Source organism: Diuraphis noxia, unplaced genomic scaffold, assembly GCF_037042655.1.
Source record: "Diuraphis noxia isolate RWA-SAM2 unplaced genomic scaffold, SU_Dnox_SAM2 contig0001, whole genome shotgun sequence".
In the NCBI taxonomy this organism is placed as follows: Eukaryota; Metazoa; Arthropoda; class Insecta; order Hemiptera; family Aphididae; genus Diuraphis; species Diuraphis noxia.
In genome coordinates, this window is record NW_028301711.1 from 8688306 (window position 1) to 8715139 (window position 26834).

Sequence of the window (26834 nt, forward strand, 5' to 3'; positions counted from 1 at the left end):
TTTACAAATGTCGATGGTTACATTTTTTACTTGACAATGTCTAAATACGGAAAAGTTTATTGTTTATTATAATAGTTGAATAGTTGATACCAAACAAAATTTTTCTATTCTGAACTAAAATAATCGTCAGCATGATTGCAGACCAGTGAACACTTAAAAAATATTTTTACATTATCTTTGTAATCAAATTGCAGCGATGACCCCACAGTTCTTGGATGAATTAACTTGGTATTCATAGAATAACAAATTTCTATTGAAATTGACACAGATAATGTGATTTAAGAATTTAAAATCCTTATATCAAGAATGAAAAGGCTCAAGTTTTAACTATTATGTATAATGTCAATTTTCATTTCAATAAACATGTTTATTATAAAAGGCTTCTCATAAATTTAAAAAAAAAGTGATGTTTTTATTCAAAAAAAGATGAAAAGCCTATTTTTATTGTAATAAAAATTAGTAACCAGATGTTGAAGATGAAATGTTATGTACAAAAAATTTCATAAAAATCTGTTTAGTACTACAGTTGTCTGGGAGGCAGTTTTGTGCGAAGATAACTAAAAATTTATCTGGATAATAAAATGATAAATTTTTTAAATTATAATATTAATCTACACTTTTTTTGTTTATCAATTTATACTCAGCAAATAAAATAAAATAAATTTAACTTTTATCCTATTATGTTATAACTAAAATATGGTATTTCATAGTTATAATATATAATTTTTATCAAATTTTAAGATTCATTTTCATTGATTCATAATTATTTTTATTTGTTTTTGTCATAAAGTCAATTGTATCTTTATTTTTGAAGGTTAGGTACAAGTGTGCAACGTGTAGATTTTATCATCATTTATAATATTATGTTTAACTTCAGTATTAATTTGATTAATTAGGTATAACAAAAGTTTATAATTAAGTAAGATTGTATTAAAAGAAAAACAATGTAGGTACCTCCAATATAAATAATGAACAACAAAAAACATGTACATTTATGTATGGGAAATTGGGAAATAAGTAATAAATGATTTGTTTTAATAAAATGCATTCTTTGTATGTAAATTTGAATTGTAAAAAGCAATATATTCCATTTTATATGATACTCATGGAGTAATATTTATAGTAAAAATATTAAAAAGTAGTTCATTTATTATCTGTACTTTATTCTTTTTTTTTTTAATCAAGTATTGTAAGTCACTAAAATGCATTAACTGAATAGACTTATTAATAAAATATTAAACAATACGTCAAAAATAATACTTATAATATAACTTAATATATATTGCAATAATACAACTTTTTTATAGCAATTAATTATTAAAATGTATATATAAAAAATTTAACTAGTTATACAAATAATGGTTAATAAGTAAATTATAAAAATATAGTAAATATATATCATAATAAAATATTTAAAAAAAAAAAAAACTTCATAAAGTATAAAAAAAAAGTTACGATATATTTTACATAATATTATTAACAACTATTAAATTCTTTCATTAAGCACCTACAACACAGTAACATTTCAGAAGTCTTATCCTGAAGCCCGTTTCTTCATGGGTTTAAGATTTGGTATCCACTACTAAATAGTCTCAACTGGTGCTGAAGAAGGGAGAGTGGTAGTATTATATTTGAAAAATAGTTTTTTGACAATTGGGAATATGTTAACCATGATCAACTTAAAGTCTTTATTTTTGGAATCTACATAAGATAATGCTTGTATAGTTACTCAATTAGTACTATCTACATTTAACTGTACACTAACTGCAGCCGAACAATCAATTGAATATTTACTTTGTGTTAAAATACCATAACATTTGTCATCACTACCAGCAGAATCATTTTCAATGGAATTAGAATCTGAATTGGTTAATGAATTCATAAAATTGCATTCAGACAAAAATAAATTTTTATTATAAGTTAAATATCTATTAATTAGGTACCCGTGAAAGTTTAAACCTAGGATGAGATATTGAAGGAATTATATATGGCTTACTTTAAATGTTTTCTAAATCAAATATAAAACTAAATCTTGTTTCAAGCTTTTAATAATTGATAGTGCTAAATGTCTGCAATATATTAAATTTGTCTTTTGAATTAATATAAGTCTTAACGAAATTATGGTAGGTGCGACATAACCCAAAAAAAAGATTATTCAGATTGTAACTTATCAAAAGAAATGGCAAGCGGTTCCATAACAAAATAGTATTCTTCTAAAAATACCCATCTTTTTTTGTTAGCTGTTGAAGTTTTAATTCAATAAATGAAGATTTTACAGTTTCCTTATGTGCAATTATTTTTTTTACAGCATCATACGAATAATTTCACCTTGATATAATAAGTAAAGGAAATTTGCATTTGCAGATTTCATATACTTTGTCTGATGCTACTGTGCTACTACTTAAAAGATTCCAAAAACTACATAATTTATTAAAAACATTTTTGGAGGTTATTTTATAACACTTATCAGAAATTTTGTCAACATCAACAGTTGCAATCAAGCTAAGAGTATTTGCAGAACAAGTTATATGATCTGGTAAGCATAATACCTATATCACCACTTTCCATATCTTCAGAATTTAAAAATAATGTGGATAAATCTACAGTATCAAAATCTGTGCCAAAACTACCCCATATAATTATGTTCATCACATATAGATTCATCACCTAACTAGTTATCATTAAACTTATTTGAAAACTCCATACCAATAGATTTCAATGAGTATGTTCTGAACGCCTTGCCAAAATTGCTAGCATTATCAGTTTTTGTATGTGATATTTTAGAGTACTAGATATTATATGTATGAGTTCATTCATTACTTCTGCTAAATTACAAAGTATGATTGACTTTAATTCTTCTACAACCAAGAACGTATGAATATCTAACATAAGTATGCTCATCTATAAAGTGACATGACATACCTACTTAAGTAACTTTTGTTATTACAAAACCACATATCAGCCGTTGTGCATGTAACATTTTGTTTGGCTATTTAATCAGTTAAAATAGTTATGTATAATGTGTACTTCTTAATTAAATCTATAGAAATGACTCTACGATCTGGTAATGAGATTGTATCGTCAAGGACACATAAAGCTTTTATGAGACGTTTGAATGATGGTTTTTCGCATGTCACCAAAGGTTTCTTCCTCAATAAACAAAAATATTAAAATATTAAGTCAATTATCTGAAAAATTAAATATTGACATACTTAAATTTCAAAATATTTTACTGAATAGTATTATATTAATCTATATTTATATTCTTCGAGGGTTTTATATTTTAAAAATTAGGGTTTATTATTAAAATTTATTTGATATTTAAAATATGAAAGTAGCTTATGTCACACTGGCACATGCATAAATGCATTAGAAACAAAGAAATCTTCATAGATTGTAAGTTTTATTATAACAATTTAAAATGATTGTGTACACTGACTGACCTCAGAGGAATTAATGTATTCTACTAATAGGTAATACAACAAAACCAATAGTGACACACTCAAACCAATTGAATATTAATATTATATATATAAAAATATATTTAATTATACGGTATTGATAGTAATAAAGTGCACCAACCTGATGATTCCGACATGTTGGTACAAGTGTACAACTACTTGATGAAGATTAGAAACTGATGATTAGCATTACATATCATAATCCAACAATGATTATAATGGCCAGTTTAAAAAGAATTTATACCGAGTTATCTATATAACATAAGACTAGAACAAAAACTATTAAAGTGATTGGTTTTATTTAATATTAAGTTGTTAATAAAAAAAGATTTTATAAATAAATTATTATAAATAATTTTTAGTGACAACTGCATTTTTAATTCCTTATCTGATATACTTTGTACTACCTATGTAATTTAATGTTTTAAAATAAGAATTTTCTCCGGAAGTTTATGATGAGTTGTTGAGTTCTAACATATAAGCATGATTAATGATACACTGACAAATGATAATATAACTGGTCGAAAAAATATGGCACTTGCCGATTGATCATGAAAAGGCATATAAAACTTAACTAATCTCTCCTGGTGGAAATCAGTTCAAATAGTTTAATCTATGGATGTAACATAAATAGACATGTATCCTCTAGAAAAATTATAAAATTTTTTATTTTTATAACTAAGGACTAAAAATACAACACCAAGTTTTCCATAAGTTTTCCTTCAAGTAAGAAGACTCGAAGCATCATTATAAAAAATGTTAATCGCGTTTGAATTTAAAATTTTTACGAAATAGCATAATGATATAACGATTTATTCTCAAACGATTTTAAATATATGTTATTATTTAAAAATTATAAGTCGTAGATACTTGAGAATTTTACCAGTTATTTAGATTGGCATTTTTTTTACAAGATTTAATTTTCAAAATATTTTAACTTTTTTGAGATATCTATAGACAACTGAAATTTAAAATTTTTCTGAAAAATATGGCGGTAGGTACCTCCACATACAGATATCATAATAAATAATAATACTATCTTATTTTAAATCGTCGATGATTATTGCGACGAATATCTATCGCGATAGGATCGAACATACCGCCCACCTTGAAATCACACATTGTGCTGTTTCAATATAAAAAATATAATTTTACATGGTAATAATAATAATAATAATAATAATAATAATAATAATAAACACATGATATAATAATAACTCCCGGTCTTTACGCGTGGACTGGTAAACCAAATGTTAAAATATACATAATTACAGCGTAGATAGATAATAAATATAAGTATTCACAGTAGAAATATAAATTTAAATTTTACAAACAATTAAAACAATTAATAAATAATTAAGTAATTTAGCGATTAAAGATTGAACAATATATATAAAATCTGAAACTGAATAAGTATATAAAATATAAATGGTAAATATTACGATTGTGGAACAGGTCACGTCAACTTAACATTGCCCTCGAAAGGTAAAGGACACAGTATCCTTACCGCACGTTTGAAAACACCTTCGCTAGTACGGACGGTGGCTACTCGTATGACTCCATCTGAATCCTTGTGGGTTTCTATGACTCGACCAATCTTCCAATGTAGTGGAGGGTGTTTGTCATCACGGAGCAGAACAATGGTATTAGTGGAGAGAGAGGGACCCTTCGAATGGCACCATTTGTCCCGTACTTGTAGTTGATTTAGGTACTCGTGCTTCCAACGTCGCCAAAGTTGTTGTGTGAGCTGAGTTACCCTTTTCCACCTTGTCAATCTGTTCGGGGGCGTGGTAGATACATCACGTTCGGGTAACGCGGATAAATTATCACCAATCAAAAAATGACTAGGTGTGAGAACCGTGAGATCTGTAGGATCGGTGGATATCGGAGTGAGAGGACGGGAATTTAAGATTGCCTCTACGCGTACAAGCACAGTATATAGCTCTTCATATGTTAGAGCTGCGTTGCCTAATGTCTTATATAAGTGCGATTTAACGGACTTAACTGAGGCTTCCCAAAGTCCACCAAAATGGGGCGACCGGGGCGGAATAAAATGCCAGTTTACTCCGATCTTGTTAAGTGCAGTTTGCATTTTATTTTGATGATCAACAGATAAAAATAGCTGTTTTAACTCTTGTAAGTGTCGATTAGCGCCGACAAAATTTGTCGCATTATCGGAGTATATGTCGCTACAAACACCACGTCGATCAAAAAATCGGTTAAGCGCGTTTAAAAAGGCTTCCGTAGTTAGGTCACCTACTAATTCGATATGAATAGCTTTAGTTACAAAACACACCCACACGCAAATATATGCCTTATTAGTTGCCGCCTTGCGACGTAAACTCGATTTCACGTATACAAGTCCAGCAAAGTCTACACCGCATTTTGCAAAGGCTCTAGCAGGTTCCACACGATCTTTAGGTAGGTCGCCCATAATTGGTTGAACGACTATTGGTTTGTACTTGAAACATTTTACACATCGTTGAACAACCGCTCTGGCAATATTGCGTCCGTTCAAAGGCCAATACCTAAGACGTATACGTGCTAATATCGATTGCGGTCCGCCGTGCATAGACTTGTCGTGTTCATTGGAAAATATTAAACGTGTAAACGGACTGTTAGCTGGTAGTACTACGGGGTGTTTTTGAAAAATGTCTAGTGTACTTGAATTTCTTAGCCTACCACCCACGCGAATGACGTGATTTTCATCTAAAAACGGTTTAAGACGTATTAATGGACTATTATTTTTTATTGGTAACGAATTCGCTAAACATTTTAATTCATTGTACCATGCGTTCGATTGTACCAATTTAACTATGGCAGTAGTAGCATATTCAAGTTCGTCGAAAAGAAGATTTCCACTAACCTTCTTGGAGTTCGGCTTTGCATTATTTTTGAATCGCAAACAATAGGCGATAACTCTTACTAGCTTGGACAGTGTAGAATATTTGTTCAAAAATGAAGTATCACGTGTGGTCAACATAATTATTTTAGTTACGGGTTTTTCTTCTAATATATTATCCTCACTCAGACTGCAATTTGTTTTCGGCCAATCTGATTTTTCGGCTTGTAACCATTCTGGACCGTTCCACCATAATCTTGAGTCGATTATTTGCAATGATGAGCATCCACGAGAAACAATATCTGCGGGATTTTCATTCGTATTTACGTGTTTCCATTGTGATACGGATGATAGCTCTTGTATTTCACTCACTCGATGACCTACGAAAGTTTTCCATCTCGACGACGGTGATGAAATCCAAGCAAGTACAATTGTGGAGTCGGTCCAATAATAAGTTTCGTCTATGCGTAATTGTAGACATGGAATATATTTTGCCGATGAACGTGCTAATAATAAAGCGGCTAGTAATTCTAAACGCGGCAGTGTTACGACCTTTAACGGCGCCACTCGTGATTTCGCGCATATTAAACTGGTTTTTATATTTCCGTTATCGTTCGTCGTACGTAAATATAAACACGCGCCATACGCGCTTATAGAGGCATCCGCGAAACCGTGTATTTGTACATTACATATCTTTCCAGAATTAATGATAAAACGATTAATTGTTAATGAATTTATTTGTTCTAAATCGATTCGATTTTTCCGCCATTCGCAACAAATTTCTGACGGTAGTACCTCGTCCCAATTTATATTCAATTGCCATAATTTTTGCATAATTAATTTTAAACGTACGACAATTGGACTTATCAGGCCTAGAGGATCGAAAACCGAGGCTATTTCCGATAAGACATTACGTTTTGTAATTCGAGAAGTGCTATTGTATGACTCTACCATATATTGGTAAGAGTCGTTTTCTTGATTCCAAAATAGACCTAATAGCTTCGTAACCTTTCCTTCGTAATTATTACTGTTACAATTGCTGTTTTCGTGGACTATGTCTATTTTAGATACGTCGCGTAATAGTTCCGTCACGTTACTGGACCATTTACGTAATTCTAATCCAGCTGTTTTCAATACCGTAATAATGTCGTTTCGTAATTTTAACGTGTTTTCTATCGTGTCCGCACCGGTTAATAGATCGTCCATATAAAAATCTTGACGGATTGCTCTGCATGCGTTAGCGTAATTTTTATGTTCTTCTTCAGCTAATTTTTGGAGACAGCCGGTGGCTAAAAAGGACGCTGTCAACACTCCGTATGTAATGGTTTTTAAGCGATAAATTTGAATAGGTAGGTCGGGACTGGAACGCCATAAAATCCTTTGGTAGTCTTGATGATGCTGTGCGATCCAGATCTGCCTATACATTTTGATGATGTCCGCTGAAATTACGTATTTATGCGTACGAAACCGGGCCATAATACATACGAGTTCTTCCTGAATACTAGGACCTTTGTATAAGGTGTCATTTAAGCTTACACCTGTGTCAGTTTTGCAAGACGCATCGAATACCACTCTCAGCTTTGTCGTACTACTACTTTCTTTCGTGACCGCATGATGTGGTAAATAATTTTTTTTTATATAAACACTTCGTTCTTCGGCTGTAACAACTTCCATATGTCCGAGTGCTATATATTCATCCATACATTTTTTATAGTCTTCTTTGAGTTTAGGTTGAGTTTGAAAACGTCTCTCCAACGATAAAAAACGTCGCAATGCGATGTCGTACGATTTTCCTAGTATTGACGCTTCACGAAACGGTAACGATACGATTAATCGACCGTCGTTAGCACGTTTCACGTTTTCATCGAAATGGTTTTTACATGTTTTTTCATCTAAAGAATAAGTCTTACATTGTATTTCTTCTAAACGCCAAAATTTCGCTATTTGTTCTTCAAGACTCGTTAATGACGGACTCGTACTACAGTATAACGATATAACGTTGTCGTTGACTTGTGCGCGTTCTTTAGAACTAGATATCGGACCAGCAACAACCCAACCGAAAAGGGTGTTTTGAAACGTAGGGCCGTAATATGTAAGTTTAATTTGATCAGCGCAGATTAATTCGAAAAATATTTCCGAGCCTATAATCATGTCGATTTTATTAGACGTATTAAAGGACGGGTCAGCGAGGTAGATTCTGAGCGGAGCGATGAATGTATTGATTTTACCAAGATGTGTGTTTTTTTTTTTTTTTTTTTTTTTTTTTGTGTCTGTCATCACGTTTTGGGGCAGTAAAAATGCTTCGATTTTTGACTTCAGTATCTCGTTCGATCAGAAAGTGAATCTAGTTGGTACTTTGGGGGGTCAAAAGTAAAAAATTCTTAATACTTTTCTAAATAATTGAGAAAAACAAACTAAAAATTAAGGGAAAAACGGGAAATTTTACGCACACTCATTTTTCGACAAAATCGATTTTGGTTTTTGATGTAACTTTAAAACAAATGACCATAGATACATGAAATTTTCACCTAATATTTATATAAGTATATTCTATCCACCATGAAATTTTTAAAAAATTTCGACTTAAGTTGAACTATTCATAGGAATTTCAAATTTTCGATCATTATTAGTTTTTTTTAAATTAATATTGATAAAAATGTATTTGTCAGACAGAAAACCTTGAAAATTTAATACAAGGCTCTTAACATATTGTTACAATAGCAGTTGAAAAATAAAAGAAATTCATAGTCACAATTTTTTTTTATAAGCATTCAAAGTTTGAATTTTGACAAAATACGTAAAAATCACGAAAATTCACAAATTATTTTAAGCTAGAAATTCATAAAAAAATTTTTTTTTAAATCTAAGATTTAAAAATTTAATACAAGATTCCTTACAAGTTTTTCAATCTTTATCACAAATAAAAATTCCACCTGAAATTCAAATTAAATTTTTATGAGCATTTGAAATTTAAATTTTTACAACATCGGATTTTCACTTTTAGCGATTTCCTTATTTTGGTGTAACTCTAAAACAAATTACCACAGATACTTGAAATTTTGACTGAATGTTTATATAGGCGTGTTATATATTTGATAAAATTTTCAAAATATTTAGATTGGTTTTGAGCTGTTTACTGACATTTTAATTTTTCAACTTTATTAGTTTTTTTTTCTATAAATATCGATAAAAATTTATTTGTTCGGTTGAAAAGCTTGAAAATTTAATACAAGGCTTCTAACACATTGTAACATTAGAAGCTAAAAAATATTAAAAATTCGTAGGCACAATTTTTTTTTATAACCATTTAAAGTTCAAATTTTGACTAAATACGTAAAAATTACGGCAATGTTCAAATTATCTTAGATAGAAATTCATAAAAGTTTTTATTTTTAATTCTAAGGTTCTATTTAATTCTAATTTTTTTTTAAGCATTCAAAGTTTGAGTTTTGACAACATATTATGTAAAAATCACGAAAATACAGAAATTATTTTAAGCTAGAAATTCATAAAAAATTTTCTTTTTATATCTAAGATTTGAAAATTTAATACAAGGCTCATAATATATTTTCACAATAAAAATTGAAAAATAAAAGAAATGCGTAGCCACAATTTTTTTTTACAAGCATTCAAAGTTTGAATTTTGACAACATATGTAAAAATCACGAAAATTCGCAAATTATTTCAAACTAGAAATTCATAAAAATTTTTCTTTTTAAAACTAAGATTTGAAAATTTTTAATAATCTATAATATATCCTAGACAGATAAACCGTCTTCGCTCAGAATCGTTTTTCGTATACTATGATATAAGATCATTGGATTCAAATTTAATTCTATCCATTACAGTAATCCACTTGTAACCTACTGTACAGCAGAGTGACATACACGACTTACCCGCTTCTTTTGTATCAAAATTTTTCAGACGCATCAACATGCTCTTAAGACTGGTGATCTGGTTTTTTTTTTTAATAACTGGATCTTGCAATCGTTTCAACATGCTTTTACGACTGGCGATCTGGTTTTTTAATTTATTCACTGGATCTTGCAATCGTTTGTTCATGCTTTTACGACTGGTGATCTGGTTTTTTAATTTATTAACCGGATCTTGCAATCGTTTGTCCATGCTTTTACGACTGGTGATCTGGTTTTTTAATTTATTAACCGGATCTTGCAATCGTTTGTTCATGCTCTTACGACTGGTAATCTGATTTTTTTTCTTTTTCTCCGGATCTAGCAGTCGTTTTTTTGTACATTTCAAATTAAGAATTTTTTTTTGATTCATAACATCTTGAGATACAAGACATAATTTTTTTCTTATTTTATTATCTTCAAGTTCTTGTACACGAAAGCTTTCATTTTCACGGGATCGTGCCTTAGATTCTTTATTCTTTAGTGCACGTTTTGATACTCGTCCCATTTTAAAAAAGTAAAGAACAAGATTAAAATAAAATAAATAAATAAATAAATAAAAAACAAAAAACAAAATATTTAATAAGAACCTAACTTAACTACTAAAAAAACTATATTACCTTATACTATGAAATAGAAATATAACACTTCTGCAGTCAACCTAAAAAAAACAAACAATAACAGTTTAAAATCAAGAAACACACAAAAAAAATGATAATAATATTAATAACACAAAATTACCTTAACTAAATACGAAAAACCAAAATTGACTGCAACTGAATTGATGGATTTCTAAAAAAATTTAATTTAAATCAAAAAACTGCGATAAAAATAAAAATGTACCATCTTGGACATGCCCCAGAGTAAGGCATTATTCGAATAAAATGTTATTTAGATAAAATTTTATTCGAATAAAAATATACTGGACAATTTTTCAACTAAGATTATTCTACTAAATTTCAAACTTAAATGAACATAAAATTAATTTTTTTTAATAATCGTATTATTTTAGTATTAATAATAATTTTATAATAGAATACATATATATCATTTATAATTAAAAATAATATTATTTCCTAATAAATAACAATTACAATAATACAATAACATAATAAATAGTAGGTACTAAGCTACTACTAAGCTACTAAATAATAGTGATGGTAACTAATTATAATTATAATTATAATTATAATTCAAATATAGACAAATAAAAATATACTTTTAGTTATTACTACATTTTAAAAGTCGACTATTTTTTTTTTATTCGAATAGTTGTGAAAAATCGAACAATTTTATATTTAAATAATTATCTAGATAAAACTTTGCCCAACTCTGATGTATATGTTACGGACAATGTGGAATACCGGGCAATGTGTACATTGCCGTGTCAATGTGGTCCTGCCCGGGCAATGTGAACCACGATGTTTTTTTTTACCAACTAATAATATTGACTGAATAAACAACGATGTTTTTTTTTTGTAATAGTTTATAGTATTTTAAAGTTTAATACTATTATTAATTTTATTAAATCTTATCATATAATGAATAATTTAAAACAATTATAATAACTATAATAATTATTAAATAATTTAGGTAATTTATAATAAGTTCAATCACAATAAACTACGAAATTTTTGAAACACACTGTAAAAACTTGTTTTTGTATGCTATCGTAACCTATTTAAGAATCATAAATTTTCTATACGGATATGGCCATATCGGAATGATAAAATGATTAGCTGTCTTGATAAAATCAGTAAACGATATATTATGAGCAATCATTTATTTTATATTTTCGACTAACCTAAATAAAATTATAATATTTGATATTTTTTTTGTTATTTCATCAAAATATTTATAATAGTAATATTAATATGATACATGAATATAAAAAATTATTGTTTATTCGGTCAATATTATTGGTTGGTAAAAAAAAAACAGCGTGGTTCACATTGCCCGGTATTCCACATTGCCCGTAACATAATATACATTATAACATTAGCTAGAGAATTATTGCGGATAATATAGGGAAATGGATGAGAATATTCAAATATATAACTAACACTTCGATTGCTACAAAATTCATAAATAATAATTGAAAATGAAATATTATGTAGTGAATTATTGTAGAAAGGTGTAAAAAAGATAGGTGGTAAGTACGTAATATCCGAGACCCAGTATTGTACTATTTCGTTACGTGTAACGTGCAATAACTTATTATAACAATATTGCAAATAATACCCCAAAAGTCCAAAAGAGTACTTCTTCAATACAGTAAATGTATAAGGTAATATACCTACAATTATATCACAATATACATCGATACTAGACATATAAAGTACCTATCAAACTATCCAATATCCAACGAGCAATATAATAATGATACGGGCATGCGGGGTATTTTTCTCTAAATAATTTTTGGACTAAAATCATATACATTTGCCTTCAAATATAACAATATTAAGTTAACATTGGCTATGATATGTGTAGTGTACCATACTATAAAATGGGTGTTCTGAAAAAAAGCCCCCATATAAAAATACGGTAAAAAAGGCCCGTACTAACTGAATACATAACTCATTTTCATTATGTATTAAATATTGTATTGTGTGATATTAAATTATGTACTTTGTACTTATAGTCCAGTCTTTTAACGATTTGTTGAGGAATTAAATCGGAAAGTTTTGAAACTTTGCAAAAAGTTTGGTTATAGGCTCCTGATTAACCAAAAAAAAGTCACCATTCCTCCGAGGTCCGGAAGTGTCCGCCATCTTGGATTTTAAGTGCGATTTTTCAGTTTTTTCAAATTATCTTTGAAAATACTAATTTTATATCAAAAATACGTCTATACAAAAATGTAGCTATACAATTTTAAACAAATATGGTTTTTTTTTTTTTTTTGTAGCTTGAATAGGTTAAGAGCAAAATTTAACCATGTCTTATAATGTTAAACGCGGCGCGCTATAATACTATACAGGGTGATTCTTTTATCAAACAACACTCATTATTTGAAAAAGTATTGACTTTTTTCAAATTTTTTTTTTTCAAAATTGTAGATTTATGCTGTTCTAGAATTGTATATCTTTTTTATATTTTTCACCCTTATATTTATTAGGTAAACCACTGTCAACTTTTGATTTTCAAATGGTAACCTATACTTAAAATTTCATAATTGAATAAAACTATTTTTTTCATTAATTAATACGTTCTAATTTTCATTTTTCGTTAATCCGTTGATGAGATATTGCTCCTCAAAGTTAGGTGGTTTTGGGAGATAGTTATCGTAATATGTAAATGTGTTATACCTCGTCAGCAGATACCGCAGCTATCAGGATTTTTATGTCCCAGTGCAAAAGATATCACACTTTTCAAATCAGTTCATAAAGTACTTAGAGCCCCTAAATGTATTTTATTATGCCCATTTTGCAGGGAGACACGAAGTTCACCCCACGAAGGTGATTACGTCAATGGTCAGTGGTCGTAATAATTATTATCAATTATAAAGACCAGAAGTTATAAGTAATAAATTCGATATCGTTCAACCCAAGATATAGCGGCGATAATCTTTGTACCTGATCGCCGATAATACCTACATACAATAACACACGATCATAATATTACTATTATTATTGGTCTGCTTCTGTTTGTAGCTTCGATCACGATCTCACCTCTATTCTATGCTCCAACACACCATAGAATAACATACGGAAATACAGAATTATTTTAGTGTTTAGTCCATAAAAGTTACTGTTGTCCATGGTTTATTATTACAACTAATACAACTGTCTATCATAAAGAAAATACAGTGTTACCAATATGTGTATTTACAAAATAAATAGTAACTTACTGTTTATTTGTCACAAATAAAATCCCGTTTTTGTTACTCTAGTAGACAGCCTGTACTACAGTTGTAACAACTGTTAACTGTTTTAAATCACTGCTGTAGTGTACAGTAATTTATTTTCCGTTGTCTGTTACTCGTTACTGGTCAGTATAATTTATAGCATGGTGCTATGGCGTCAGCGACCGATACTACCAAGTACTAATTACTTGTGTACTACAGTCTACAGTAGTAAACTTAATAAATTTCACATTTTCACAATAATATTATCATAATAAATAATATTCTGTGCCTTTGTAGTTTTAACGAACTAGCTGATCTAGTTAACTGGAGCTCTAGTTAAATATTTAAATATGTTTAATTTATCAACTTACTTATTTTGTTATTTTCAATAAAATTCCAAGACCAATTTATTAACTTGATGTACATGTGCCTACCAAAAATTCATTCGTTCGTAAGTATAAGAATTCATATTAAATATAAATTTTAACAAACTTTGGTTAAGAATGGAAAAAATGTAACATACATACATAAATATACATGTATGTATTTGTATACAATTTGAATAAAAAATACATGTTATTTATATTTTAGCTTATGTTCAAATTGCTTGCCATCTTCAGTTAAACAAAAATGTTTTAATACTTCAGAGGAAGTAGATTTTTTCAATATTGAGTTTTCAATTTTGTTGCAACAATCTCTTATTCTTTGTTTAAGTTCCTCCACACTATTGCATTTTTCTTTATACACTTCATTTTTTAGATGGCCCCAAAAAAAGAAGTCAAGAACACTCAAATCGGGGGAACGAGGTGGCCATTGAATAATGGGGCTGTGAGTTCCAAACCAGTTATCGTCTCCATACATCTTATTGAGGTATGCACGTTCAGCCAAGGTATTATGTGCTGGTGCACCATCTTGCTGCCAAATCAAATTCAAGCGCTGTTGAAGTGAAATATTTTCCAATAGTATGGGTATACCATCTTTCAAAAAACCAAGATACTTATTGCCATTAAGATTTTCCTCAAAAAAATATGGACCAATTAAATACTCATCAATAATCCCACACCAAACATTCACACCCCAACGAACTTGCTTAGTTCATTAATTTTAAGATTTTTAAATTAATAATAAAAACAAAAATCTAAACAGTAAGCACTGAATACGACTTCAAACTTATTAATCCTACCATCCTACCATCCTACACACACTATTGGCAAAATTAATTTTAGTTATTTAGGTATTCTATGGTATTATCAAAAGTAATAACCGATGGTATTTTCAATGATAAATGAGTGCAATAACAATTAATAATAAATGTACAATATATTATATAATAACCATATCTAATAATGGACCTTAATGGCATAATATTAACAATAAATTAACTTAATAGGTAACTTAATTTATTTTTTTATACATATAATATACATATAACTGTGTATAGCTTTGGTAGATTTAACTAATACAAAATAATGTGTTAATTATTATTATAGATTTAATATATCTATTTAATGCTGTTTACCATATGGATACTTTGAACATGTAAATGCCTATTAGGATTTAAGTTTTTTAATGATAATTTTGTTTTTTAACAAATCAAATATTGTACCTCTTCTCATATAAAGTATCATTTGAGCACATGCACATTGAATAAAGAAGTTAGACAAGTACATAACACTATGGTACATATGTTTATTACAAATCTGGAAATACAATACTCTGAACTAATTTAATATTAAGTATAAACAACATTTTTTTTTATGTTTACAATTTCAATTTAATACATTTACAATTTCAAATCAAATATTAGTATAATATAAATAATTCACCATACATCGCTTCAATAGTTGTAATATACGTTGTAGGACTAGGTCTTTTTGACCAATCACATGAATTTAATCAATAATATACATTCTAATTTATTTTAGATTATATTTGATATTTTAACCAGTTCATATAATGTCATGTTCATATATAATCATTTTTTTTTTCAGTTAATTGCTATTAACCTTTAACGTTTTTAAATCTGAAATCCGGTTCTCATGAGAGATGTATATACATACTAATTATTTTTTTGATTCTAATAAATGTTAATATTATATATATATAAATTATACTATTATTATTGCTCATATCATATTTGAAGTCACTAACGTTTCTATATAAAATCTGATTTTCAAGGTGGTCGGTGGGTGATTATTTTAGATCCTGTTTCTTTAATAGTTCATTTAATGCCATTGACTTGTGTTCGTGTAAAACAAGTTTGTAGAAAGGTTTTTCAAGTCATTGCTATTAACATTAGCATTTTACATATCAAATTATTGTGGTAGTGGCTAATATCTGTGTATAAAAAGCCAGTGTAAAATCATTAACGTTCATCAGTCTTCAAGATTTCAATTCAGTCCTCAACAAAGTCTACAACGCAGCTCAAAAATGTCTTATAGAATATCAATTATTTCTTCAGAATCAGAGGTAAGTAAAGTTTTTAAAAAAAAACAAATAACAAATTGGAGGTCAGTCGTAACACTACTCAACGTTATGGTTATAATTAATAAGAAACATACATAAAAAATAAAAAATATTTCTTTTAGATATCGGTTATAAAACCACTTGTACATTTTTAAATAAAAAAAATATATTATTTTTTATGTTTCATAGAATGAACATTTCAGTGAATCCGTTGACTCTAAAGTTAAACCGTTAGCATCAACATCTAAAATAAAAACCACTTTAAAACGTGGTGTTGAGAAGACGAATGAAAAAAAATCTACAAATAAGAAGCAGATGAAAATGGTTGGTCAAATTATTTTTATTATAAATAAAATATATATAAATTATATTTTTCTTTTATAGAATGCATCATACAGAGACAATGTTGGTGATCGTTTAAGATCAGAAGAATATGATGAAGTTTTCAATTCGCTAACTTTTCGACAAGGTGACGGTTTAATTACGATAAAAACTACATTTTGAGGAAAAGCCAACTGATTACTGGGTTATAATACATTATAAATGTTCAAATATTGAAAATGTTCCAGTTAAGGTAAATAATTTATCATTAATTTACTTTTTTTAAACTATTGTTTATCTTTTTCAATAGGTATTTTAATATCACTTCATTTCATGATTTAAAAAAAAATATATAATTATTGGTGGAAGTTTAGTGAAGCTGGTGTTAAGTTGTATACAAACGAAAAGTCAAAAGACCAGACATTGAATGTTAGCTTGAATCAGACCATGCAGTCAATATTTGATACGATGCTACAAGACCCAGGACGCCGTACAATCAAAAGTAAAATAATAGGCTAATTATTATGTTTTTTTTTTTTTTTTTTAATGAGTTTTTATTGAATAAACAATACAATATATTATATAAATATTTATTTTTTTTATACTATTAAATCCTGAAGTATTAAGTCTGACATTGTATTAAAATGGTATTGTAATATTTCATATAGGAATGATGTGTCATCGTTTTGCAGATGAGTGTAATAACTAAAATCATAGTTTTGTATATACCTACTGGTTTGTGAATTCATTTCTCTGACAACTGATAGTTAGACCACGGACGTCGTTTTTTATTAGATCGTAAGCTGTGTTAAATGTGGACTGGTAACTCGGTAGACGTTTCTGTTTTTCTGCAATGTAGAGGTCTACACAATGTTGAAGCTGTTTAAGTCTACATAAATCTATATGTGATAAAGTAATATAATCATCATTGATATGTAAAGTAATTCAACTCTGCTTAACATTAGTTGAATATGTAAAGTTATCAGATATTTTTGTTCGTCTACATCTGGTGTGTAAATTATTAGTAATTGAAATGTAATTAGATTCAGACACGAGTGTAAACCATTGTTCTAAGTTTAAAGTAATTATTTTCTTTGATAATTTACATTCTAATAACACAATAATCGAAATTTGTTTATTAATTAATAATCCGATTTTAACGCTCTTTTTACTATACGGACGAATGTCGAAGGTTGATTTTGAAACAATTATAGGTAGAACCATGATGAATAATATTTATAATAATGTTTCAGACTATCAATATGAAAAAAATCTAGTATAATGTAACTGATGGAACATATACTTTGAACTGAGGTTTTTTTTCATCAGTAAACATATTATAATTTAAGTATATTATACTAAATCTGTTGCAAAAAAAAAAGGTAAAACAAATGTGAACGTACAGTTCAGTAGATTATTGTGTAGTGGTGAGTAGTCTACTCCCTTAGTAGAGGGAATTATTTATACTTACTTACCTGAAACATGAAATTAACTTAACGCACTAATCCACTGAGCTATACGTCCACGAGATATTATTTTAAAAACTAACACATATAAGTGTTTATAATATTTTTTTTTTATTTATTACAACATATAATGAAAGAACATGATTTAACAAACGGTGTCGTATGACCTAGTTTCACAATTACAAATATATTCATTGTTACAATATTTATTTAATACTTTTTGAACAAACTGATTTCCCTTCATTAATAATATATATATATACACTTTGGATTATATCTGCAATGTTCAATCCAAACGTCATCTTCTCGTTTCCAACGATAAAGAATAAGTCCACAGCAAAAGCATTCGACGATATCTTCTACTCCTGTATATTTTAACCCACAATTTAAAGGAAAATTTTCGAAAGATCTTAACCTTGAATAAATTGAAGTATATCCTGGATGGGTTGGAACTGAATTATTTCGTATACGATGAACTAATGATTGAAAATCGCTTGAAAGTTTTGGTAAATTCATTTATTTAATTAATTGAAATAATAACTTGAAAAAACACAACTCGAATACACGACGGATCAACATTAACTAAATGTAAAATTATTAACTTGCAACTAAATAGTAGAAATTAAATATATAAATTTTTAAAAACTAGAACAGTGTAACCAACGTGATTAAAAACATAAAAGCAATCTCCCTGTAATTTTTATAAAAATTAGCGATTTTGATTGAAAAAAACAAAAAAAAACGGAAAAAAATAGTTGATACCTACCTACGGTAAATATTTTTGTGTAAAAGGCAAATAGACGGACAATTTTATGTAATCACCGTATTGTGTTACGCGGTAAATCGGTGTTCTCGGAGGAGAACATTTCCGCTTAAACAATTATTTTTACCGCGTAAAAGCTGGCTGTGATTACATAAAATTGTCCGTCTATTTGCCACTTACACAAAAATATTTACCGCATCAACTATTTTTTAAAATTTTTTCAATCAAATATCGCTATTTTTCATAAAAATAATATTTCAAGTAAAGAACAAATTATTTAATAAACTTTTTTATAAAACTTTAAAAAAAACTGAAAATCTAATAAAAAAATAGTTGATACGGTAAATATTTTTGTGCAAGCGGCAAATAGGAGGACAATCTTGTGTAATCACCGTATTGTGTTACGCGGTAAATCAGTGTGCTCCAAGCGAGAATTTTCCGCTTGAAAAAAAATTTTTACCGTGGAAAAGCTGGCTGTGAACATACAAATATATACTACTAATTATAAACTAAAGTAACTTACAGTAAAACCTCTCTATAACGGAATCGCTTGGGACCAACAATTTTTCCGTTATAAAGAGTTTTCCGTCTTAGAGAGGTAAAAAAAAATGTTTCAAGAATTTATGTATGTGTACGTATGTATTAAAAAAATTATATTTTAGGTAAATACATCGTAAAACGTAAATTTATACAAAAAGATTATTATACATATATACTAATGAAGTTTTGAAGAATATTTTATTCCGCATTTCTACGGTCCGCGACTATACGGTCCGGGAGTATACTTTCCAGATTTATACGGTCCGTGAAAATACGGTCCTCCAATTTACATTCCGGAATTCTACAGTCCGTGAGAATACTTTCCGAGCTTATACATGCGTCCTCCGTCATTATATAATTTATAATGCATAGGTTATAGGTACTTAGCTAAGAGGCATATGCCACTTAGGTGGCTGGTGACACACCCATGGAGACGACGCGATGGTAATTAGGAGATAGGAATTTTATAATAGAATTAAATTTCTTTTTGTATAGGTATTATATTATTGTAATTTGATATCGCATGATGCCCTTAAATATGCACGGTATTCTTGTACGGAAATTAAATATCTATTAGAACGCCAACGACTTCGATTATAATATAGGTACATAATTGTTATATTTACCCTTGGGTACCGGAATCGATCCGGATCGTAGTAATTACCCATCAATAATTTCATGATAACTGAGGAATTTATAGTAAAAAGCTATTAAGAAAAATACTATCATGAATTTAAAACATCAATTCCATTAACGCCGTATTATTCAAGCCATACTAAATACCGTATAAAATATTCAAGAATCATCACAATTGTAATTTACACCAAAAATGTTTTATCCTAAATAAAAAAAAAGCGGGTAAGTGGATACAAGCGGGTAACTGTAATGGATGGTATATACCATTCTCTTTTGTCCATGTAAGAACATGTTTGTAGTCTTTCATGCAAATTCTTATTACATTATTATATGAGAAGTCTATTTGAATATAATATATACATTCTAATTTATTTTAGATTATATTTGATATTTTAACCAGTTCATATAATGTCATGTTCATATATAATCATTTTTTTTTTCAGTTAATTGCTATTAACCTTTAACGTTTTTAAATCTGAAATCCGGTTCTCATGAGAGATGTATATACATACTAATTATTTTTTTGATTCTAATAAATGTTAATATTATATATATATAAATTATACTATTATCATAAGCGTGCGCAGACATTACTGGCAGGGTAGTCATACATGATACATTACACATGACATTTAACATGAATAAAAAAATTTTGATAGGTAACTTTATTTAACTGCATTTATCATAGTGAAAAATTATTTTATAAGAAATAATATAATGTAATATCCCTAAATTAGTTAATAAGTAAAAATTTAACAACACTATTTTATATAATAAACATATTATACATGTTTTTATTATAAATGTATAACTCCATACGCCTCTTGGCTGGAGTGTTGATTTTGAAATATTCGATAACTTCGTCTACATCTATATTATAAGCCATATATTGATCGATGAACATAGTCAGAAGTCCATCTAACCGATCTTGCCCCATTGTGCTTCGCAATTTTGATTTTACAATACTCAGCTTTGAGAAAGAACGCTCACATGAGCAACTTGTCACTAGTATAACTACAAATGATTTAATAGTTTTGAAAGAATTATTAAATATGGCTGCTCTATCAGAATTATAATTTGTCAACCATTGTATCCATTCCTCACATGCTTTTTGATTACTTCTTTTAGGTGTATTTTCCATTTTTTTCAGCAAAATAATTTCTGATTCTAACTCATGAAAATCCAAATTAAAAGCTGAAGCAATTATTTTTGTATCTTCATTATTAGTTTCTAATTTGAGCATACTACCAACACTTTTAATTAAATTTAATGTTTCTTGTTTGAAGCGCACACTTATACTTGAAATCATTACATCTAATGTGGCAAAATACACATTTATCCTCATTTCATCTTTTTTTGTTGATATAATGTACTGTGTTTCATTACAATCAATTTTAGAAGACACTCGTCTTTTTTTCACATCAGGAATGGAAATGTTATTATCTTTGCACATTTCTAGAGTCTCATTGTATATATTTGAAAATGAATCTTCTTCATTTCTCAGAGACTCTAAAGATAGTTTTAATGAATTTACGAGAGAAACTGCGGTTATAAGATCCAAATTTGAACTTTGTAAAGCCATACTCACCTTTAAAATAAGAGTCAAGATTGGATGTAACATCTGTTGAGCGAATATAAAATCAAAAGTTTTCATCTGATGAATTAATCCAAGTGCTTTGGCTCTAACATCTGGTTGTTTCGTAGTATCACCAATTTCTTTTATTGCAATCAATATAGGACCATAGTCTGATTTTACAGCAGAGACAGCCTCAGCACGACAAGCCCAACGTGTATTTGATACAGATTTTAATGTTTTTAATTTTATATTTGCAGAGTTAGCTACTTTTTCAAGTGTTGAATGTATTGTACAACTACTTTCTATAAAGTTGTAAATTAATTGTACAGTGCCAAAAAAATCAAATGTTACTCTATTTTGTCTCCCCAATGAATCAAATAAAACAAGATTGAGGCAGTGTCCATAACAATGCACAAAAACTGTTTTATCATTTTTTTCTTTAAATTTGGCCTGCACTCCATTAAAACTACCTGACATTGAAGCAGCACCATCAAAACAAACTGATGAAACTAATTGCCATTGAATGTCATATTGTTCAATGACTTCACATAATGTATTAAATATACTTTGTGCATCAGTAGATAATAGCCTCGTTTTCAATTCGCTAACTTTTCGACAAGGTGACGGTTTAATTACGATAAAAACTACATTTTGAGGAAAAGCCAACTGATTACTGGGTTATAACACATTATAAATGTTCAAATATTGAAAATGTTCCAGTTAAGGTAAATAATTTATCATTAATTTACTTTTTTTAAACTATTGTTTATCTTTTTCAATAGGTATTTTAATATCACTTCATTTCATGATTTAAAAAAAAATATATAATTATTGGTGGAAGTTTAGTGAAGCTGGTGTTAAGTTGTATACAAACGAAAAGTCAAAAGACCAGACATTGAATGTTAGCTTGAATCAGACCATGCAGTCAATATTTGATACGATGCTACAAGACCCAGGACGCCGTACAATCAAAAGTAAAATAATAGGCTAATTATTATATGTTTTTTTTTTTTTTTAAATGAGTTTTTATTGAATAAACAATACAATATATTATATAAATATTTATTTTTTTTTATACTATTAAATCCTGAAGTATTAAGTCTGACATTGTATTTATTATTTGAATTCAATGATAATATAATATCATTTTATATAAAAAACAAATTCTGAGTGAAGACGATTTGTCAGTCTAGGATATTTTCTTAGGATATTATAAATCATTTAGGATTTCTAAATTTTCAATTTAATAAATGTTGTAAGTATTTGAACTTTAAACAATTATAAAACAAAAACGTGGCGATTTATTTTAATACTTTTCAACTGCTATTATATCAACTTATAGGGAACCTAGTACCTATATCATATTATCATATTTTCAAGCTTTTTGACTCAACGAATAAAATTATATTGACAACTATAGAATAAAAAACTAAAAAAAATTACAATTTTAAAATTTTAAAATTTTAAATTAAAATGTTCATAAAAAACTAAAAAACAGTTAAAATATTTTGAAAAATGTATATTAAATAATTATAATATAATGATAGTGTAACATATGGTACAAATTTTAAGTTTCTACACTTATTCGTTTTTGATTAACAACAAAATAAGAATATTGGTACAAGAAAAATTGAGTGAATATCCAATGTTTTGAAAATTTGAAATTTAAACCTTTATAACACATTAATTTGACTTTCTGGTTAGGAAAACTTATAAAGAATCTTGTGATAAATTTTCAAATCTTAGATTCAAATGGATACATTTTTATGAATTTCTAACTCAATATAATTCGCACATTTTTGTGATTTTACGTATACTATGCTTATAACAAAAATGTTTGACTGTGTTTTTAATATTTTTTGAAGCCTTGTATTACATTCTCAAGTTTTTTATCCAACGAATAAAATTTAATTGAAATTTATAGCAGAAAAAAATTGGAAAATGAATGAGTTCGTAAGCAGCTTAAACCAAATCAAAATGTTATGGTGTATATAGCAAAATGCTGATATAAACATTTTATGAAAATGTCACATATACATGTAAGTTATTGTTTTAGTGTTACACCAACTAAAATTAATATTTTTTTCCGGTGCTTTCGAAAAATATTGGGAATTTTTATTTTTTCTATGCACCAACTAGATTAATTTTCCCACCGGAAAAGTTACCGGAAATCCTAACCTTACCTAAAATCGAAGTATTATTTCAACTATTTATTGTGTAACAGACACAAAAAAATAATAATAATAAAACACACATCATTGTAAAACCAACACATTTATCGCTCCGCTAAGGATCTAAAATATATATTAATTACTAATCAAATTATTATAGGGTGATTAAAATTGATAAAAGCATATTGGTAGTTCATAACTTCAACTATAAAAGGCCCCACAGACGAGGCAAATATAACCCACTCATCTAATTTCTTTCGATACATATTCTTATATGTAACTTTACTTACATTAAATATATTTTTTAACCAATTCAAAGAAAAATTGAATATTAATTCAATAATATATTTAAATTTTAAAATGAGAATATATAAAATAAATATATGCAAACGCGTGAATAAAAGTAAAATCTGAAAATATATAAAAAAAATAGTTACCTAACTCCTGTAAACAGATTTCTATTACGATATGGTATTTTTTTAAATGGATATTAGAAAACATGTGAACTCCTATGAGTCCTTAACCTTAGTCAGTTATATTAGAAAGTTAAATATTTTTTTGGCTGATTAGATTTATTGCTAAGTATGACATCTAATTAGTGGTAAACAATATCAACAATCATCATAATATGTTACACGTTTCTGTTGTAGATATCGTATTAAAAATATTATTAAATATAAAAATAATATTTTTTTAAAGGCACACAGGTAGGTATTAAAATGTATAATATTATAAAGGTATTTCCTATGATATTTAACAATAGATTTCAGGTGGCGGATTTAACGGTCGCTTATTCGGAGCCCCTCTCTTACCATGTAAACTGGGCACACCCAAATTTATAACGTTAATTTAATTTTTATTTTATAGAAAACAAATTTATAAATTTTATATTGCAAACAATAAAATAATTTACTACCTAATTTTAGGTTAAGTTAGGTTAGGTTAATTTATTACATCGTGTGCGAGATCCCTATTATAGATTAGTTGACTTCATTTTACAAACGATTTAATATTTTAAAATGCTCATAACACACTTTAAAATTTTAACACGAATAAAAAAAAATAAAACTTTGAAAAACGTATTTCAGTTTTTCATTGACTAGACAATATTCTTACAGTAATCAAGTCTCATTAATCCGAACGCGGGCTAATCCTAAAGACTTGATAGTCCGAACGGGCTTGAAAATTATTTTATAATCGCACATGTATGTATGTATACCTTAAATGCTTATTGTAATAATATTTCGTGGTTTCTGCTGCAGAAGTTACAAAAGCGTAGAAAACAGCCATCCAATAGGTTAAAGAAAACGTTGGAAACTGCAATGAACTATAAATACTATAATGTACATTAGATGTTTGCGGAACAAGGCATTATTTAATTGGCTTATTATATGAAATAGTATTTAAAAAAAAAAAATATGATAATAATAAATCAATATTTTTTAAATGAATAGTTACAAATTATTGGTAACTGGCTATATACAGGGTAATCCACCAAGCATGCTCACCCTCTTTTTTTCTTTTATAATGAAGTTATTTAAAATCTGGTTTTTGGAATTTTTATATATAAGTACTCAAAGACCATATTTTCAAATTCTTGAGATTTTTTGTACCACTAAAGAAGTTTCCTGAGGTGATATAAACTTTTGTTTTCAAATGAAAATCCCCCTCCCTTTTTACTATAAAATATTAAGCATATAATGTTTTTTTGAGAATTTTGATGTAGGTATTAAAATCAAAATTCTAATGATTAGTTTTTGAGTTAATTAACTTTGTGTTCTAAAGATAAAAGGTCCCATGGTTTAGGTTTATAAGATATATGGTCTATGGTGGATTTGAAAATATTAGTCATTAATATTAATCTATCAACATAAATAATTTGTAAAAATGACCTATGTATCCTGAAAACTAGTTCCAATCCAGTATATTTTATACTTTTATGAATTGATTTTTAAAGACTATTATCCTGCAGTGATATCGTCGTTTACAGGTGTCAGGAACCAAGAATGATTAATAAGGTGACTTTTGTAATGACTCGAACAGTTGTTTAGGTTGATATAAATGTACTTTAAATTGTTAACACAATTTTAAATTAAAATTATTTTATTAAAAACAAAATAATTAAATATTTCGATCATTGAAAATATTCCAAGTGTCTAGAAAATATTCGATTAAACTCGTTTATTTTCTAAACCCAAATATTATGCTGCACGAATTTTATTATTCTAAGTCCAAATTAATTTATCAGAAAACAAACTAGCGTGATGGTGCTATAGAGGTGCTCATTTGGAGGGTATCTTATATAGTACTACCCTCTACTCCTCAATGCCCCTGTGATATCATTTCTGTTTCTACGGATGCTGGTAACCACCAACTACAGACGGAAATACTGACTACCCACACTCGAAGCAAGTGCGCATCCCGTGCAGGGTGCAGCTGCATTATCAATGGTTACTTTACTACTACCAGAGATTTTAAATAACCTAGATAACTAACTCGCCGTTATCATTGAAGCCACAACATACCGGCCAACTGATAATGCCGCCATTTGCAAAAAGGTCAATATGTCAATATCATGTAATGAATAATGATGTACCTACTGTCAGAGACTGACTTTAAATTTAAGTAATAAATAATTTAAAATCTTTGTGTACTAGTGAAAAGTGAAAACAAAATAATTTAGTTTCGATTTCAATCATGCCAGTTGCCTGTGCAGCTTATGGCTGTAGTAATAGGCGTAAACCTGATGGCGAGTTGTCATTTTTTGGGTGAGTTAGTAATGTTATATTATATTAATAATTGTACTAATAAATAAGGAGTGATTAATGGAAAAATTG

At 28.1% G+C, this 26834-nt stretch overlaps 2 protein-coding genes across 2 annotated transcripts; both read right to left on the minus strand.

Moving 5' to 3' along the window:
* Nucleotides 1-4917: 4917 nt before the first annotated feature.
* Nucleotides 4918-10722, minus strand: LOC149059432 (uncharacterized). The gene is made up of 2 exons (XM_089224175.1): nt 10230-10722; nt 4918-8444 (listed from the first exon to the last, which is right to left on the minus strand). The coding sequence occupies exons 1-2, from the start codon at nt 10720-10722 to the stop codon at nt 4918-4920; spliced, it is 4020 nt and encodes a 1339-aa protein (XP_089080301.1).
* Nucleotides 10723-17574: 6852 nt separating this feature from the next.
* LOC149059433 (zinc finger MYM-type protein 1-like) lies at nt 17575-26545 on the minus strand. The gene is made up of 3 exons (XM_089224184.1): nt 26523-26545; nt 21070-22499; nt 17575-17744 (listed from the first exon to the last, which is right to left on the minus strand). Exons 1-3 carry the CDS (start codon nt 26543-26545, stop codon nt 17575-17577), a joined length of 1623 nt encoding a protein of 540 aa, XP_089080310.1.
* Nucleotides 26546-26834: the final 289 nt, after the last annotated feature.